Source organism: Rana temporaria, chromosome 1 (genome assembly GCF_905171775.1).
Source record: "Rana temporaria chromosome 1, aRanTem1.1, whole genome shotgun sequence".
NCBI classification, from domain to species: Eukaryota; Metazoa; Chordata; class Amphibia; order Anura; family Ranidae; genus Rana; species Rana temporaria.
The window spans coordinates 199,937,731-199,956,920 of record NC_053489.1 but is presented as its reverse complement, the minus strand read 5'-3'; the positions used below and the strand labels follow the sequence as shown (position 1 = coordinate 199,956,920).

Below are 19,190 nucleotides of genomic sequence, written 5' to 3'. Positions count from 1 at the left end.
ATTGTTTGATTGGCGACTGGCAAAGTCGCCTGTCCTGGAGGCAACTTGAAGTTGCGTTGTAAGTTACGCTAAAGTCGTCTCGCAAAGTCGCGCTGGAAGTCGTGTTGCCCCCTGTGTGAACCAGCACTAACAGTTAATTTTTTGCTTTTTTCTGTTTCCGGTCAATAAGCATTTAAGTGGCATGGTTTCTTTATTTGGATGTTAACCACCTGCCAAAAAAAAAAAGAAGATGATTTCAACTTGGATGCTACAAGTCGAATTAGATATGATCTTTGCCAATTGGCAAGGATCCCAGTTAAATTGCAGCCAATTATCTGCATATACAGTACATAGCGGTGTATAAGATGCCTGCATTTATAGTTTTTTTTTTTGTGTTTTTTGTTTTAAATGCGAAAAATGGCTTAAAATATACAGATGCTCATAAATGTCTTAAGTTATTTAACAGTCAGAAGCATAAAATCCTTTTTTACCAAAGTCCATTCTGTCCTTCTGGTTCCTCTGCAGAAGTCCCAAAAGCAGCTGCTTTAAATAACTTGACGTTTCTCGCGGGATGCTGAAACACCAAAACACAAAACATATATGGCAGTTAAACAGCATGTAAAGGCAAAGGAACACAAGAGCAGAGAGGTCCAAACAAGCAGTAGGAGAGTGAGAACTCACAGTATAGAAAAAATGCTGAGCAGAAAGTTCGAGCAGTTTGTGTGAGTGAAAAGCGAGAGGGGAGTATGTTTGCCAGGTTTAAATTTAACAGTTGCAGGCAGCCTGGGTATTCTTCTTCATCACTCCTAAACTAGCGAGGGTGTAGGATTTGTATTTTTAAGGGCATGGGTTATGAGGTGGGTAGCAAAAAATAATGCTCTGTGTGACAGCTAACTGAGGACTGGAAAAAAAAAAAAGGAAGGAATTCACAGTGTTGGCACAGTTTTTTTATTAGACTTTCAAATGAGGAAACGATCCACTGCAATCTGGGGACTCGGCAGTACCTAATCATGATAAACAGGTACAGCAAGTTCATCACTGCTGCGAAATGAAAATACATTACTAATACAACAGACAGGTCCGCATCCAGCACAACAGGGGCAGTTTAAATACACTTACAGAGAGAAGTGGGGGTGTGACCCATAGGAACAAACCGTGGGCTTTTTTTTTTTTATTAAAGTGCCAGAGGAAAGCAATGTCTTTTTTTTAACGACAAGAACCGCTACTTGTGCTCAAGTACTCACCGATACCTTTGCACTACGATTTGAGCCAATACAAAAATAAAAGGGCTCAGATCGCACTGAAAAGAAACGGCATGCAAAATTAAATAGGAATGTGGTGCAATTCCTATCCGAATTGAGTGCGTATTCCCACGCCGCTCAAGTATGAACCCAGGCTGAAGTCACTATGACAAGACTAGTCTCACACAGGAGAAGTGCAGAAAACTGCATGTGATTCAGATTGGAACAGGAATGCGGTTCATTTCCTATCACATGCAATTTTTTTGCAGTGCGATTTGAGCCTACTCATTTTGTATGAACTCAAGTTTCACAGCAAGGTATCGGTTTTAGGTATCACCAGCACTGATATCTGTGCAACCCTACCAAAAACCAATCAGACTCAAACATTTAATCTCCAGATGTCATTTTCCAGTGTAGGCTTCAATCAGATAGGTATAGGTATCCACACATGGCCTGAGAAAGTTATTACTGGCTTGTAATATAGACCCCTTTCACACTGAGGCAGTTTTAGTGCTAAAAATAGCACCAGAAAAATCAATTGTTTGAATGGGTGCTTTCACACTGCGGCGGTGCACTTGCGGGACGGTAGAATAAGTCCTGCAAGCGGCATCTTTGGAGTTTCAACAACACCCCTGCCCATTGAAATGAATTCCAAAGCGCTGCAAAATGGGTCTTTTTTCTTTTCTTTTAAAAAGCAACCTGCTAGCGCCCGAAAACTGATGTAAAAGCCCCACTAAGGTCCCGCAAAAACGACCATCGCTTTAGCCGCTGTTTTAGCAGTGCTTCAGTGTGAAAGGAGTCTTAAGGATGTGTTTGATAAAAAAAAAAATGTAATGCATTGCATTACACGAATAATAAAAAAAGAAAAGAAAAAAAAAAAAGAAAAGGGAAATCATAAAGTTGCTGCCTAAAAGCAATCAAATAATATCACGTATTTGGTATGTACTTGTAGTTTATACAGGAAAAAAACCAACATGGAAAATGTGCATGTATTGCAGAGGTGTACTGAAAATAAATGAATTATATATTAGAGATATATATATCTATATATATATATATATATATATATATATATATATATCTATCTATATATATATATATATATATCTCTCTATCTATATCTATATATATATATATCTCTCTCTATATCTATATATATATATATATATCTCTCTCTATATCTATATATATATATATATATATATATATATATCTATCTCTCTATCTATATCTATATCTATATCTATATCTATATCTATATATATATATATATATAATAAATAAATAAAAATTGTATGAAAAAGCATAACCCGCTCTGAAGAATAATAATATAATTTTGGCCAAGCTGATCCTAGCTATTCCAGGACAAGACCTACTTTATGCTACTTGATTACTTAGAATTTTCTAATATGAAACAAACCAAAATTACATCCCCATGAAATACTGGTTTGTGTGCACTAGAGACCTTTCCAGCATTAAGATTTCCTCAAGTAACCCACCCCATTTGCTGAAAGGATTTAAAAAAAGACTTTCTGTCTGAGCATGGCACTACCAGCTATGCAGTGATAATTAAGGAATGCTAAACAGGGTGCCAAATGTCTAGTGCCCATCTCGCTGGCAGCCTGGAGCTTTAGCACAGAATCAACAGGTGTAAACAGAGAGCAAGTCAATGGAAAAAGGCAGTAATGCTGTAAGAATGATTACTTGGGAGTGAGGGTCTTGTTTTTCTCATAAAAGAGACGAAGGTCCTGCGGGCTGCTGGCCTGAAAAGAGAAGGAAGCTGTAACCAGAGGAGAACTGCACATTTCAGAATTCTTATTTTTATCATGGTCACAAGATAAGTAGGTCATCTTATTGGTTAGCTGAACACCACCTTAACCACAGAGGTTCTGATTTAGAATCAACATAAAATGGACTAGTCTTTTCTCCTAAAAGAGACTGTATGCAACTACTCTGAGCAAAGCAGAATATAGAATGTGTCATCTCATACTTTCCCAGTCAGAAATATCTTTACAGCCTTCTCCTTCCTTGGCAGTAAAAGATTTACTAAAAACACATTTAACGTACACTTTCACCCAACCAACAATATCACAGGAGTAAGTGGAGGAGACCTCAGAGCTACCCGCTCACCAAATGGTAACGGTTTGCTACGAATTTGTAGACGTAAGCCTCATACACACGATCGGACTTCAATCTGGACTTTTCCGTGGATTTTTGTCCAAGGGGCATTGGCCGTGAACTTGTTCTGCATACACATGGCAGAACATTTTCAGCCAACATTCACCAAACCACGTGGTTTTTCAGCTCTTTATCGCCACCCTTTGGGCAACTTCTGCTATTGTTGGCTGAAGTTTAGCATTGGTTCGAAGCATGTGTGTTGGTACTTTGGATTTTAGTCTGATAGATTTATGTACACACAATCGAATGATACGACGGAACAAATGTTTTGTCGGAGAATTTGAGAACATGCACAGCCTCTACAGATAATTTTCTAAATAAGGGCACAAAAAGATATTTACTCTGAGCCAGCATTACTCGTGTACTAAATTCCATTATTAAAAAATTCTACACACTGCAAAGAGGGCAATTTCTACATTTCTTATTTAGAAGTAAAACAAAATAATTTAGCTGGTAATCTCATTAAATGCTACATATATCATGCACACTCTTCAGAGAGGATTTCCCATTTCCCGCCCATTTTTGTGGACCTCACCTAGTGTGTTGGGATCATGGCTCTGTGGTAACTGTGAACAGGGAAATGACACAACAATGATAGCTGGACACACATTTCACCATTCCAGGTTGGATAATAGGAGTTCAATAATATTTGACATTCATCAGACATGCTGCAGCTCCCATCCCGTCATGTATACTGTATGTGAGGCATTGCCCCCCTTTACTGAGCTCTTATGACTGAGCTGTTGCATTACTGATCTTATGCACTGTGCACAGGGTTTCACGCTACAATATGTGGATTGCATGTGATGGTATGAACAAAGTAAGCTTGACAAAGCGGAGAGAAAAAAATATATAGCACATGGAAAATTGTAATTCCCTTTAACTTACGCATATATAGTTCAAAGAGTTCAACGAACCCACCAAGCTCAATTCCTAGAAAGCTGTGCAGACTGAGCATGAATGCATTCCCCCTGAGGGGCTCGACTAAGGGAGGCAACATTCCGATTCTAGCTATTCTTTCTTTTCAGACACTGAACATTTCTAAAATATTATTTTCCTGGCTCTAGCCGAACGGTCAAATGAGAATGTATCAATTAAACCAACGCAGCATTGAAAAATTGAACATTTAAGTAAAAGCAACACTTAAAGCGGATCTCCCATGCATATTCTTTTTTTTTTTGTGGGGGGGTAGTTAAATAGCTAATAGCGAGGCTTAAATAAAGTTACGTTTCTTGTGTCCAACGTCCGCGCCTCTCTCTTTCTGTCTGCAATATAGACTTATATTTCTTTGTGTCCTCAGTTTCCATTTTCACTGTGGGCATTAGAATCCCACCAGCCGGGACTTCCTGGTTGCGGTGATGCTGTAATCCCAGCATCCACCGCTCGATCTCGCGAATGCGCACTCGCAGCGGCGTCAGCGTCTGTTGCCATAACAACGGCAGGCAATACCTCCCCTGATGTAAACCCAGCCTCATAGAACAATAATGTGGCGCATCACTTTCTGATCCCCGAAATCGCGCAATGTTTCCTATAACTCACACAATCTCCCAGAACACACTGCGCGGTCCAGGAAATTAAGAAAAACCCGAGAGAAACCCGAAGTCTGCAGACCGGAAGGAGGCATAAGATATCTGGTACTGTACATTTTTGATAAATAAAAATATCCGTTTGGGCATTGTTTAGTAGCAGCAGTAATATTATGATTATCTTGAAATTCGGGTGGAGCTCCGCTTTAATAACAGCAAACAGCTCTACGTAAATAGGTGTACGTAAACATGACCTCCTAAATGTGCCGAACCTGCACAAGTCGGGTGTCAAATGTTCTCCATGTGGCAGAAGTAGAGCTAGGCTGGAATGCAGTGAACTCAGTGTCTCGTATTTTATGACACTGTATACCATTGCACAGATATTCTGCTCCGTCTATAAAACTCAGCAAGTAAAATAAAAGCCAACTGCCATTACTGAAACTTACAAATTGAGTCAAATGCAAAGCGAAGACTTTTTGGGGGAAAAAGATTTAAGTATGCCATAGGCAAAAAAACAAAACAAAAACAAATAAAAAACCCACCAAATCATTTGATGGATGCCCATCTTTCCCACGATCAGAATTGTTTCAACTGTCACTTGAGAAGACTTCACATTATAATTTTTCCACAATGGCTAAACGCACATGCTTTGTTTTTCTATGCGGGCTACTGGAACCCTGCCATGACGTGTTACTAAACCCAGGACCCTGCATTCACTATATGTGGTCTTCCACAGTACACACAACATGGAAATGCAATAAACGGCTAAAAAAACTTTTCTCATCAGCAGTCACCTATAGCAGTCTTGTGACTTCTAATCAGTTCTTGGTAAAGCTTGCAGGAGGAGTTTTTATACTGCACTGAGCTGTCCTATAAGGAGCCAGGATCCCTGACCCTCTGTCTGAACAGTGCCGATTGGCCCTGTGCTGATCACATGCACCCTCCCAAGAAAAAAAATCCCCATCAAACTGAGCATGATCAGCCTGACTCCAGTAACTGTCTTATCTGGACATGTTCTGGAGTCAATGGAAGAAAGGGAGGATCTGTGCATCAGCCTTTTTATACAATGCAGAGGATTAACCCCTTTGATTCCAAAGTGAGTATAACTGCTGCATATACAGACTGGTTTTACTGTTTACTTAAAACTTTAAGGACCGCCTCCTGCACATATACGCTGGCAGAATGGCACGGCTGGGCACAAGCACGTACCTGTACGTTCTCTTTAAGTGCCCAGCCGTGGGTGGCAGGCGCGCACCCGCGACCCGGTCCGAAGCTCCACGGCCGCGGGACCCACGGACCTGATCGCCGCTGGAGTCCCGTGATCGGTCCCCGGAGCTGAAGAACGAGGAGAGCTGTGTGTAAACACAGCTTCCCCGTTCTTCACTGTGGCGCTGTCATTGATCGTGTGTTCCCTGATATAGGGAAACACGATCAATGATGTCACACGTCCAGCCCCGCCCCCCCTACAGTTAGAAACACATATGAGGTCACACTTAACCCCTTCAGCGCCACCCGGTGGTTAACTCCCAAACTGCAATAGGCATTTTCACAGTAAACAATGCATTTTTATAGCACCTTTTGCTGTGAAAATGACAATTGTCCCAAAAATGTGTCAAAATTGGCCGATGTGTCGCGGTCACAAAAAAATAAAAAAATAAATCGCTGATCGCCGCCATTAGTAGTAAAAAAAAAAAAAAAAATATTAATAAAAATGCAATAAAACTATCCCCTATTTTGTAAACACTATAAATTTTGCGAAAACCAATCGATAAACGCTTATTTATCAAAAATAGGTAGAAGAATATGTATCGGCCTAAACTGAGGGAAAAAAAAAAGTTATTTTATATATTTTTGGGGGATATTTATTATAGCAAAAAGGAAAAAATATTGCATTTTTTTCAAAATTGTCGCTCCATTTTTGTTTATAGCGCAAAAAAATAAAAACCGCAGAGATGATCAAAAACCACCAAAAGAAAGCTCTATTTGTGGGAAAAAAAGGACGCCAATTTTGTTTGGGAGCCACGTTGCACGACCGCGCAATTGTCAATTAAAGCGACGCAGTGCCGAATCGCAAAAACTGGCCGGGTCCTTTACCTGCATTTTGGTCCGGGTCTTAAGTGGTTAAGTTGCCCATGCTTATTAAGATTTCTCTTGTTTAGCCTTTAGCACAGAAGAGGAAATAAAGTGATTGGACTCATCAGCTCTCAACAGCAGGGATGGAAGACTCTGCAGTGCTAGATACTATATTCTGACAGCTTGCATCCACTGGCTGTCATAATAGCTGAACAGTGTCTGTATTCAATTGGATGAAGGCACCGTTTGGTTCAATATGAATAGTCCTGCAGAGTAGTACATGCTCTTCTTTTGTATTAAAATTATTTCAACTTAGAATTATTTCAAGAAATATTTCATTTTAGAAAAGAAGCATAGGAAATCCATCTCTAGTATTCTTCCATAAAACCAAAAGTACTTGTTTGTTTGTTGGGGAAGCAGATACTGTGGAAGGATCAATCGAAATATAAAGAAACCATAGAATTCCAAGTGGTTGGGAAAGAGTTAATCTAGACAAGAGCCTTGAGAGTGGTGCTTGTGAGCCGCATTTCAGGAAACATGCGGGGCCCGTTTAAGGTGCAAGATCCCTGCTGCTTAGTAGCCAACTGTATAGGAAAAAATTTGGTCACTATAACTGCCTGACGTTAAAATGAATTCTGATTTACACAAGCTTGCTTTACTGTTAAGCTAGCAGGGGTAGTATTGCTTTTACCCTCACTAATCAGACACTTGGCCACACCAACCCAAGCAATTCTTAATCTACCCTGCTCGGAGGAGCTCTGCTGTTTTTGGCACGAGACAGAACAGTTTCAGAAAGTAACTAAAAAGCAATGATTTCTGCAGCTGGGCTGAACCACACAGGAAAAAGCTGAGCACTTCTAAAATGGAACCGCTCAGCGTCTGTTCATGGTTTCCTGGCACAGTCCAAATGCATGTTGGTAGGTTAAGTGGCTTCTAAACCACAACTGGCCCTAGTGTATATATGTGTGAAAAGATTTTAAAGATAAAACATCTGCAAAAAATGTTGGTGTTATATACACACACACACACACACACACACACACGTACAAACTATAAAAATGGGTTTTCTACCTAGTAACCAAAAGGTGGAAATGAAATCCCATTTAAGCCAAATTGGCCTCATCCTAAATTGGGTACACAATGTGGCAGGGTGAGCCTGTGACACCGTTTAATATGGTGGTCTGGGCTAGGTAATGGCTCAGGTGTATGTGCTGAATTCATCTTCGAGCCAGAGTTAGAGCTCAGGGCCTTAGGGGGTCAGGGATTGCAAGGGAGCTGTGAGAGGTGCACATTGCACCATATTGTCCAGGAGAGGACAGATTGAGGCACGAGCTTCAGTGAATGTCTGAGACAGACGAAGCAGCTAGGACGCTGCGCAAAAGTAGTACGTGTGTGTGTGTGCGTGCGCATGAGCACTATATGTGCTTGATGGTCAGGAAGACCAAAACTACTAAGGTGAGCAGTAAAGCTGCATAGAGGGCCTCAAGGCTGAATGTCATTTGTCCTTATTATATTGATGGCGAGAACCCCTTGCATGGGAAGATATCCATGTGAACTTTTGTTACTTTTAAAGCGGAGTTCGACTAATTTAAAAGTCAGCAGCTACAAATAGTGTAGCTTCTGACTGCTAATAATCAGACACCCACCTGTCCCACGGTCCAGCGATGCGGGTGCAGTAAGCCTCGCTGCTCTCCGAGGTGCCAGCATTCTAATTGTGGGTACCCGGCTGTGGCTTCACAGCTGGGCGCTCGCTGCACTGCGAATGGCTGGGCAATCTTCTGGGACCTGTGACGTGTCCCAGAAGATTGCAGGGAGGGGGAGAGGTAAACTTACTTCCGGCTCCTCCAGGGGAGGAAGTGGGAGCCCTAAAAAAACAGGGTACCCGCTCCTCCCCCAAAAAAATGACTTGCCAAATTTGGCATGTCAGGGGGTCACCTGCACTTAAAGCGGAAGTTCCATTTTTGGGTGGAACTCAGCTTTAAATAAAAGCAGGCAGAAAAAGCCCTAAAAACGTACTTCTGGCGTGAAGTAAACTCACTGTTTGGCGCTACCAATTCCCTAACTTGTCACAACAGGTATGGAAATTCAGCCAGCTCAGCAGCAACTGGGCAAATTTTGATGTGTGTAGCCTGTTTAACAGAAGCTAATCGTTATACCAGCTTCTATTGAATGGTTCTGCTGGAAAACCAGCATTTGCTTGGCCGCAGCAGGGGGAGGTGTTGGGGGTGAGTGTACACAAGTAAAATCTGCAGATCCGTGCCGCCCTGGACGCAGCCGTGTTTAATTTTTTTTGGATGCAGCTAACCACAGTGCACATTTTGGCTTTTATATGCAGCTGTGTGTGTGTATGGCCTCATTGATTAACATAGTGCTGCATTTAGATGCGTCAAAATACTGTATGCTGTAAATCCCGAAATGCCTGTATGAATAAGCCCTAAATACATCCGGACCAAAGTAAGGAGGTACATTTGTATTTCTTTGGAGAAGAAATGTCAATCTCCAAAAATAAACACAATTTAACCCAGCACAGGGGTGCAAACATTCTAAAGTAGACCACACTTCCCCAACTGAAAAATACTATAGCACTTGTTTGGTTACTAATATAAAAGTTATGGAGCATGTCCATTTTTAAACAATTTTGCAACCTTGAGTATTAGACCCCTTTCATACTGAGGAGTTTTTCAGGCGGTACAGCGCTAGAAATAGCCCGCTATACCGTCTGAAAAACTCCTGCCCAGCCTTCTCAATGTGAAAGCCGGAAGGCTTTCACACTGAGGCGGTGCGCTGGCAGGAGAGAAAAAAAAATCTCCTGCTAGCAGCATCTTTGGAGCGGTGAGAGGCGCGGTATGTATACCGCTCCTTCCCATTTAAAACAATGGGAAACCGCGGTAATACCGCCCGCAATGCGCCTCTGCAGACCCTTTATCGGCCGCTAGCGGGGGTTAATACCGCACCGCTAGCGGCCGAATCCCACGGCAAATCCGACGTTATAGCGCCGCTATACCGCCACCGCCCCAGTGTGAAAGGGGCCTTAGATTACTGAACTGTGTAACACGTTATTGTGATTTTACTCAACACGGTACTGAGCAGAAGTGTAATCTTAGTAAGTTATTGAACCAGCAAAACTTAAACCTGTCTTAGGACCAAAGCCCAAAAAAACATCACTCTCACATGCCTACTGTGGTGTACTAATAAGCTTCCATTTTATATGACAACGTATTGATCTTGCCTCATTTCTGAGAAACATTGAATAACCCCGTCACACAGTGTGCTGAAATTCAGGATTTATCTTTTACTACCAAGAATACCATCTTTATTCACTATACAGCGCTAATGAATAGAAGAGAGCAGGTATATTAGATTTATTTAGTTAGTAAGAACACTGCAATATTCTATACAGGTTGCATCATTGGCTTCTCCCACTTAAAATTTTTTTAAAATATGACTAATACGATCTGTCAGCTTGTGTTCAGTGAACTGAATTGCTCACGAGAATGGGATGGAATGTGCTTAGGGCAATTAACCTGATGAAGCTATTAGACTTCACAGAACCAGAAAGGTTACTGAAATTTTGTTTTAGAAAGTGACTTGAGATGAAAGAGTGGGCACAGTGTATGCAGGTTCACTCCCTACCCAGTGCAGGAACTAACCTGTGCCTAGCCAAACCAATGCTAAAGTTGTTTCCTTTTTAAGAGAGCCTCTCATGCAAATTAAAAAGAGATTTTGAATACAGCTTACCTGTAAAACCTTTTTCTTGGAGTACATCACGGGACACAGAGCGGCATATTCATTACTATATGGGTTATATGGAGTACCTTCAGGTGATGGACACTGGCAATCTCAAAAACAGGAAGTGCCCCTCCCTATATAACCCCCTCCCATAGGAGGAGTACCTCAGTTTTGTAGCAAGCAGTATGCCTCCCAAAATGGTCCCCAAAAGAGGGGTGGGAGCTCTGTGTCCCGTGATGTACTCCAAGAAAAAGATTTTACAGGTAAGCTGTATTAAAAATCTCTTTTTCTTTATCGTACATCACGGGACACAGAGCGGCATATTCATTACTATATGGGATGTCCCAAAGCAATGCTTACAATGAGGGGAGGGAGAACATCTTCCTAAGACAAAAGGATTTAATTTAGAGATATACTCAAATCATAATAAATCCAACTTAGTTGAGAAAAAATAAATTTTTAAATTTAACTCAAAAGGGAGCCCCCCGGAATCCGAGGGTCTCAAACTGCAGCCTGCAGCACTGCCTGCCCAAAGGCTGTATCCGTATTCCTTCTTACGTCCAACTGGTAGAATTTTGTAAACGTGTGGACAGAAGACCAGGTTGCCGCCTTGCAAACTTGAGCCATAGAGATCTGGTGGTGTGCTGCCCAGGAGGCGCCCATGGCCCTAGTAGAATGAGCCTTTAATGATAACGGAGGAGGCAACCCTTTCAAGCCGTAGGCCTGAGTGATTAACTGTTTAATCCACCTCGAGATGGTGGATTTTGCAGCTGCCTGCCCCTTCTTGGGCCCATCCGGTAAAATGAACAACACCTCTGTTTTCCGGATCTTCTCTGTAGCTTTAAGATAGGCCTTCATGGCCCTGACAATATCCAAGGTATGCAGCAACCCTTCCTTTCTGGAAGTAGGTTTAGGAAAGAAGGATGGTAATACCAAATCCTGGTTTAGATGAAAACTGGATATAACCTTTGGTAGGAAGGAAGGATGAGGGCGGAGAACGACCCTGTCCTTATGCAAAATAAGATATGGTTCCTTACAGGATAAGGCTGCCAGTTCCGATACTCTTCTGGCGGAAACTATGGCGACCAAAAATACTAACTTCCTTGTCAGTAGAACCAAAGGAATTTCAGCCAACGGCTCAAAAGGTTGTTTCTGTAAACTTGACAGAACAAGATTTAGATCCCACGGACAAAGCGGGGATTTAACTGGAGGATTAATACGTGAGACCCCTTGAAGGAAGGTCTTAACTAGCGAGTGGGTGGCCAGCGGCCGCTGAAACCACACTGACAAAGCTGAAATCTGTCCTTTGATTGTGCTTAATGCCAGTCCTTTATCCACTCCTAGCTGGAGAAAACTTAATACTCTATCGATGGTAAACTTGCGAGAAAGCCATCGCTTGGACTCACACCAGCCTACATAGGCCTTCCAGACCCTGTAATAAATCACCCTAGAGACCGGTTTCCTGGCTCTGATTAGGGTAGAGATTACTTTCTGAGACAGACCTCTACCCCTGAGAATCAGGGATTCAGCTTCCAGGCCGTCAAATTTAGATGCCGTAAGGCAGGGTGGAGGATCGGACCTTGCGATAGCAGGTCTGGCCGTAGAGGAAGAGTCCAAGGGTCTCCCACTACCATCTTTAGGATTAGTGAATACCATGCCCTTCTGGGCCATGCTGGAGCTACCAGGATGACTGGTATGTGCTCCACCCTGATCCTGCGCAGCAGGCGGGGTAGTAACTGGAGCGGGGGAAATACATAAAGTAGTCTGAACTGATGCCAAGGGCAAACCAGCGCATCGGTTCCGCAGGCCATCGGATCCCTTGAGCGGGATATGAACCTGTCTAGCTTCTTGTTGAGTCTTGATGCCATGACGTCCACGTTCGGCACTCCCCATCTCTGGCAGAGTGTCTGAAAGACCTGTGGATGTAGAGACCATTCCCCCGGCAACAGAGTCTGGCGACTTAAAAAGTCCGCCTGAAGGTTGTCCACTCCTGGAATGAATATCGCCGATATGCAGGGCACATGAGCTTCTGCCCATAGGAGAATCAAGCTCACCTCTCTCTGAGCGGCTTGACTCTTGGTTCCCCCTTGGTGATTTATGTATGCCACTGCCGTGGCATTGTCCGATTGAATTCTCACCGGGAACCCCTTGTCACGGTCTGGGGTCAGGCTCAGAGGCCAATTGCTATAGCAGTGACAGAACAGGTATACAGGCAGTAGAGTAGTCCAGGAACAGGCCGAGGGTCAAACACAGGTGGTTGCAGATTGGGATCAGGCAATAGAGAAGTCCAGGAACAGGCCGAGGGTCAAACACAGGTGGTTGCAGATTAGGATCAGGCAATAGAGAAGTCCAGGAACAGGCCGAGGGTCAAACACAGGTGGTTGCAGATTGGGATCAGGCAATAGAGAAGTCCAGGAACAGGCCGAGGGTCAAACACAGGTGGTTGCAGATACAATGGCAGCAGAGCAGACAAATCGCAAGGCACTGGCTGGGAAGGCACAATATTCTGGCAAGGAGGAAGTGCAGAGACATGGCTTATATCAGGAAGTTCGTGGGAGGAGCAAGGGGTTCAAGGTTCAAGACAATCAAGACACAAGGCAGGAATGTTCAATGGATCAGATGGGTTTGTCCAGCAGATCAGACAGGGAGCTGTCCAGCATCCCAGATAGCTCAGTGAGAAGGTTCACTGCCAGACATAGCTGAGGTCCCAGGTTCAAATCCAGGTCCTGACAGTACTCCCCTCCTCCCAGGACGTCCACTGGACGTCTTAGGGCCTGGTTTGTGAGGGAACCTCTGGTGGAATACTTTTGTTAATCTAGGGAGTGAACCTTATTATTGCTTCAGAAGTTCCTGCCTGGGAGATTCTCCTCGCTTGCAAGGCTTTTTCAAACATCTCCAGCTCCTGCTTACGGATAAGGGTGCCATTCGAGGCATACATACAGTCAGGTGGTAGAACTTCTTTGGCAGGACAGGAATTAGTGATGAAACCAGACTTTACGGAAGTGGTGATGGTATCAGGAACAGGCGTTTTCTTAAGAAGTAGCGAAGATGTTTCTGGAGCAGGAGGTGGTTCTTTGGCAGGACAGGGTGATGTTACTGTATTTACCACTGTGGAGTGTGGGTTGACTACTGGAACTGATCTGTTGTCAGGAAGATGCATAGTTGCCTTTAGGCCAGATGGTAGGGGTTTCACAGGGGTATTGGTTGCAGGTTCAAGAGGGGCACTGGTATCGTTGACCACCGTAGTCTGGGAACCCACTTGTGCCATCGAACACGGACAGGCCTTAAAGCAACCTTGGCAGTTCACAGGCCGAACAGCAGGGATAGCATGATGAGTCCCAATAGTACACACTTGAAGAACCTTTGGTCGAGGTGGGCGAGTTGGGCAGAGGGAGATAAGGTGACCTCTTTCTCCACAATAGAAACAAAGGCCATAGCCTCTCCTCCGCTCTCTTTCACCTTTAGACAGCTTGGTCTGGATGACCCCGATCTCCATTGGTTCCACATCTTCCAGGATAGGCGTGTGTATATCCACAGGAATGCCAAGGCTTTGTGGTGTTAGGGCTTCACGGCTTGGCACATACTGGGATGGCTCAGAGTCGTATGTGTACCGGGTATTCCTGTCCCTGGGTTCCCGTAGGCCACATGAGCTAGGAGCAGACTTGGGAACCCTGGTTTTCTTGGCAACAGTACAGTGAGAGTCCAGAGCTAACATAAATGCTTCCCAGCTGTCCAAGACTGGACTCCTTTCCTGTAGTACCTGATGAGCCCATGCTTTGATTGGTCCAGTGAGCAGGTTGATAGTAGCGCGAACCTTTATATAATCGGTGGCATAGGTCCTAGGCTTAAGAGCAAACAACAGCTCGCAATCCACCTTGAAGCACAAGAATGATGCACGGCTACCATCAAACCTCTCTGGCATGACCACAAATGGCTCAGGGCATGCTGGTTCCAGGGCTGGGCCTACTGTACCTTTCAGTAACAGAACTTCTTGCTGGAGCTCCAAAAGTTGCTGCCTGAGAGGAGCCACAGCCTTTGCTATAGCGGCCTCCATGTTTTAGGCCAGGTTATTCTGTCACGGTCTGGGGTCAGGCTCAGAGGCCAATTGCTATAGCAGTGACAGAACAGGTATACAGGCAGTAGAGTAGTCCAGGAACAGGCCGAGGGTCAAACACAGGTGGTTGCAGATTGGGATCAGGCAATAGAGAAGTCCAGGAACAGGCCGAGGGTCAAACACAGGTGGTTGCAGATTAGGATCAGGCAATAGAGAAGTCCAGGAACAGGCCGAGGGTCAAACACAGGTGGTTGCAGATTGGGATCAGGCAATAGAGAAGTCCAGGAACAGGCCGAGGGTCAAACACAGGTGGTTGCAGATACAATGGCAGCAGAGCAGACAAATCGCAAGGCACTGGCTGGGAAGGCACAATATTCTGGCAAGGAGGAAGTGCAGAGACATGGCTTATATCAGGAAGTTCGTGGGAGGAGCAAGGGGTTCAAGGTTCAAGACAATCAAGACACAAGGCAGGAATGTTCAATGGATCAGATGGGTTTGTCCAGCAGATCAGACAGGGAGCTGTCCAGCATCCCAGATAGCTCAGTGAGAAGGTTCACTGCCAGACATAGCTGAGGTCCCAGGTTCAAATCCAGGTCCTGACACCCCTGCAACTTGGACGTCCAAGCCCTGAGGGCTAGTCGAGCAGCTCTGAGCTCCAAGATGTTGATGGGCAACTGCTTCTCTGGCTTTGCCCAAGTGCCTTGGCGAGTGCAACCATCCAAAATTGCTCCCCAGCCTGTTAGGCTGGCGTCTGTGGTTACTATCTTCCAAGCCACTGGGCTGAAAGACTTCCCCTTCAGTAGATTCTGAGGGTCTAACCACCAACACAGACTTTGTCGGACTCTTGATGAGAGCGGCAAAGGGATATCTAAGGCCTGTGGCCTCCTGCTCCAGGCTGACAGGATGGCTGCCTGCAGGATGCGAGTGTGGCTCTGGGCGTACGGTACCGCCTCGAATGTGGCCACCATCTTGCCTAGTAACCGCATACATAGGCGAACAGTTGGTTCCTTCTTGCTTAGAACCAGTAGAATTAATTCCTTGATGGCTTTGACTTTTATCAGAGGCAGAAACACCCTCTGTTGTTCTGTGTCTAATCTCATGCCGAGATATTCCAACTGCCTTGTGGGCTGGAATGCTGATTTTTCTCGATTTAGGACCCAGCCGAACCTCTCGAGGTACTGAACTGTGAGGGCCACTGCTTGTTCCAAGCCAGGAGACGAGTGATCTATGACTAGGAGGTCGTCCAGGTATGCTAGGATTGTGACCCCTTGAATCCTTAGATTGGCTAGGATTGGAGCTAGGACCTTCGTGAACACCCGGGGGGCCGTAGCCAACCCGAAGGGAAGCGCCATGAATTGGAAATGACGTAGAGCCACCGAGAAGCGTAGAAATCTTTGATGTGGCTGGTAAACTGGAACATGAAGGTAAGCATCCTTTATGTCTATGGATGCCATAAAATCGTCCTTCTGAAGTGCGGCAACTGCTGACCGCACGGATCCATCCGAAATGAGCGGACCTTTAGGTATGCATTTACCATTTTTAAGTCCAAAATTGGCCTGACATCGCCGTTGGGCTTTGGGATAATGAATAGGTTGGAGTAGAAACCTAGCCCCTGTTCTTGGACTGGTACCTCTACTATTACCTCCTGAGAGAGTAGATGATTCAATGCCGCTATTAATGCGGCTCCCTTCTTCGGATCGTTTGGTACTCTTGACTCCTGAAAATGAGGAGGAGGAAACTTTAGGAAGTCTAGTTTGTAGCCTGTAGCCACGGAGGACCGTACCCATTTGTCGGGAATGCTGGCCTCCCAAACCTCTGTAAAGAGACGCAGTCTTCCCCCCACCTTCGAGGGTGGGGGCGCCCCTTCATAAGGCCGGCTTGGGGGCTGGCTTTGCTGGCTTGCGAAACCACTGCTTCTTGCCTGCGCCGGCCTGTCCCTGCGATTTGTTAAAATTTGATCTTGCAGGAGGCCGTCGATACTGTTTGGTATTGGAGGGCCCCTGCCCAGGGGAGTACTGTCGTTTAAACGCAGGCCCCCGAAATTTCTTCTTGGTGGGCAAAAGAGTACTTTTTCCGCTTGAAATGGTCTGGATGTATTTGTCCAGGTCTTCTCCGAAGAGTCGTCCTCCATGGAAGGGGAACCCTACCAGGAGCTTCTTGCATGGGGGCTCTGCCTCCCAGCTCTTTAACCATAAGAGTCTTCTCATATGGATAAGGGATAATGATAGACGTGACGCTTGCTGGATCGAATCCTTAATCGCATCTACCGTAAAGCGTATGGCCCTAGGGACGTCCGAAAATTCTTCTGCCTGCTGGGCAGGAATAAGTTTAAGCATCTGCTTAGCTTGATCCGATAATGCTTGCGCAACCCCAATTGCAGCCACAGCTGGCTGCACTACTGCCCTTGCAGTAGTGAAGGAGGTTTTAAGTAGCGTTTCCAAGCGTTTATCAACCGGATCCTTGAACACCTGTATGTTTTCTACAGGGCATGTTAAAGACTTGTTAACACATGAGATGGCTGCGTCTACAGCCGGGGCTGCCCATCTCTTGGAAAATTTCTCTTCCATAGGATATAAGGCAGAGAATCTCTTTGGTGGTACAAAGATTCTATCTGGCTTGGCCCAATCTTGGAACATAACTTCCTCTAGTAGAGGATGGATCGGAAAAACCGCATTGGTTTGAGGCGCTCTTAGTGAGCCCAAAGCTGAGACCGTTGATACTTGGAGATCTGGTACTGGCAAGTTGAACGTCCTATGGACCAAGTCTGTTAAAACTTGAACCCACCAGCTCTCCCCTTGGGAGGCTGCGCCAGACTCCTCCGTACCCGGATCCTCGATCCCTGAACCTACTTGGTCCTTGTCCAAGAGGTCTTCCCATTCCTCTGCGGAAGGGACCTCCTCATCTGAGGGTTCACGCTCGGGCGACGGAGATCTATTCCGTTTTCTGCCCCGCATACCCTTGGCTATAATTTTTTCCATTCTTTTTTCCATCTCTTTTAGAGAGGTGGACAGTACCTCGTCCGTGACCACCCTAGGGTTGGACTGACCCGTGCCAGCTCCAGCCCCAGATCCCGATGGTCTCACCAAGGCTCCTTCTGGGGAAAGTAGCGGTAAGACTTTGTCCGAGACCCCGGACCCTCTGGGGGAATCCCCACCTTTTGTACCCTCCGAACCAGATGCCATGGTACAATACCGAGGTACGCCCGCTACTTAATGGTGTTTGGGAAAATAAATAGTTGTTGCCCACAAACCCTTTCTGGGGAAAAAAATGCCTTTCCTTATTAATCTTGGTTTGTTTCCTTTTTTTTTTTTTTTTTTTTTTTTAAACCAAAGAAAGAAAAACCATTCTGTCCCCCTTTAGTAGTATTTGCCAATAAAAACTGCTGAAAAGAAAAAGAAACCCTATCTTTAGGGTGAAAGACAGTCTTTTTGAAGACTGTAATACTCTTCTTTGGCCACTGTGTGTCCTCGGCGCCCCACTCTGCCGCTCTGGTCCTTCCTCTCTCAGTTCCAACACATCACTGAGCTGGGAACTCTTTTGGAAGGGCCGCCCCTTCCTTTTACCTACGGGCCCGCCCTTCCCCTTCAGAAAAACGGCGCGAAATTGCGCCCATATCACGGGGGCGCGCGCCGGCGGGGGGGGGGGGAGGCCCACACGAGGAGGTCAGAGGCTGATCCTGCCGTCCAGGCCAGGATCCACAGAGCGGCATTTATTTTTCTGCAGCAACCGCCTGGACCTCTCTGAGCAGGCTTGCAGGTAAGAGCATTCACTCTCTACATAAGAAACCTCAATAGATTCCCAGGGGCTTCTCTTAAAGAGAATTGTCACTATACACACAGGCCCTTTTCAATGCTACTAGCACCAGTTGCAATACTACCAGGGAGGTCACAATTATGGGGAATATACACATATAGAGTCATCCTATCTTAAGATATGTGACTCACCTTGCCAGATGCAGCTCATAAACCATAGGCATGTCCTGCTGTGACCTTCCCCCAGACAAAACCTGCTGCGAACCAAGTTCCGCAAGTTTTCCCTTCACTTACCTGCTCCATGCCGCAGGACTTTGCACAGCAAGAGGTCCAATCTTCCCCCATCTCCGTGGGGCGTCTAGACCTTCAGGCCCTGGGTTCCTATGAAGGATCCACTGTCCTGGGCCCATATAGCACCCTGGCAACAGAAACATTAGGCCCCCAAAGGTTTCTAAGTTCTGGGCCCAGAGTCCAGCTCTCTGTGACAGAAAGCATTATGGGCTATACCCCAATGGTTTGGGGTCCGGTTGCTGACCACTTTAGCACTGAGGCCTTTGGACAGAACCGGTTAGCCCACCTTAATCCCAAGGATGTGGTGGTAAGCTAAACCATGACCAACACCTAAGACACTGGCGTAAAAACTGAGGTACTCCTCCTA

General features: G+C 45.2%; 1 protein-coding gene across 5 annotated transcripts in view; it reads right to left on the bottom strand.

Annotated features, from left to right (window-relative positions):
• Nucleotides 1-19,190, bottom strand: part of ULK1 (unc-51 like autophagy activating kinase 1) — a 147,027-nt gene that overhangs the window by 48,833 nt on the left and 79,004 nt on the right. For all 5 annotated transcript variants that reach the window (XM_040347658.1, XM_040347654.1, XM_040347665.1 and 2 more), the window contains exons 9-10: nt 2,925-2,983; nt 471-553 (exon numbers count right to left, since the gene is read on the bottom strand). In XM_040347658.1, coding sequence (XP_040203592.1) covers nt 471-553; nt 2,925-2,983 — 142 coding nt within the window. The remainder of the gene's footprint in view (nt 1-470; nt 554-2,924; nt 2,984-19,190) is intronic.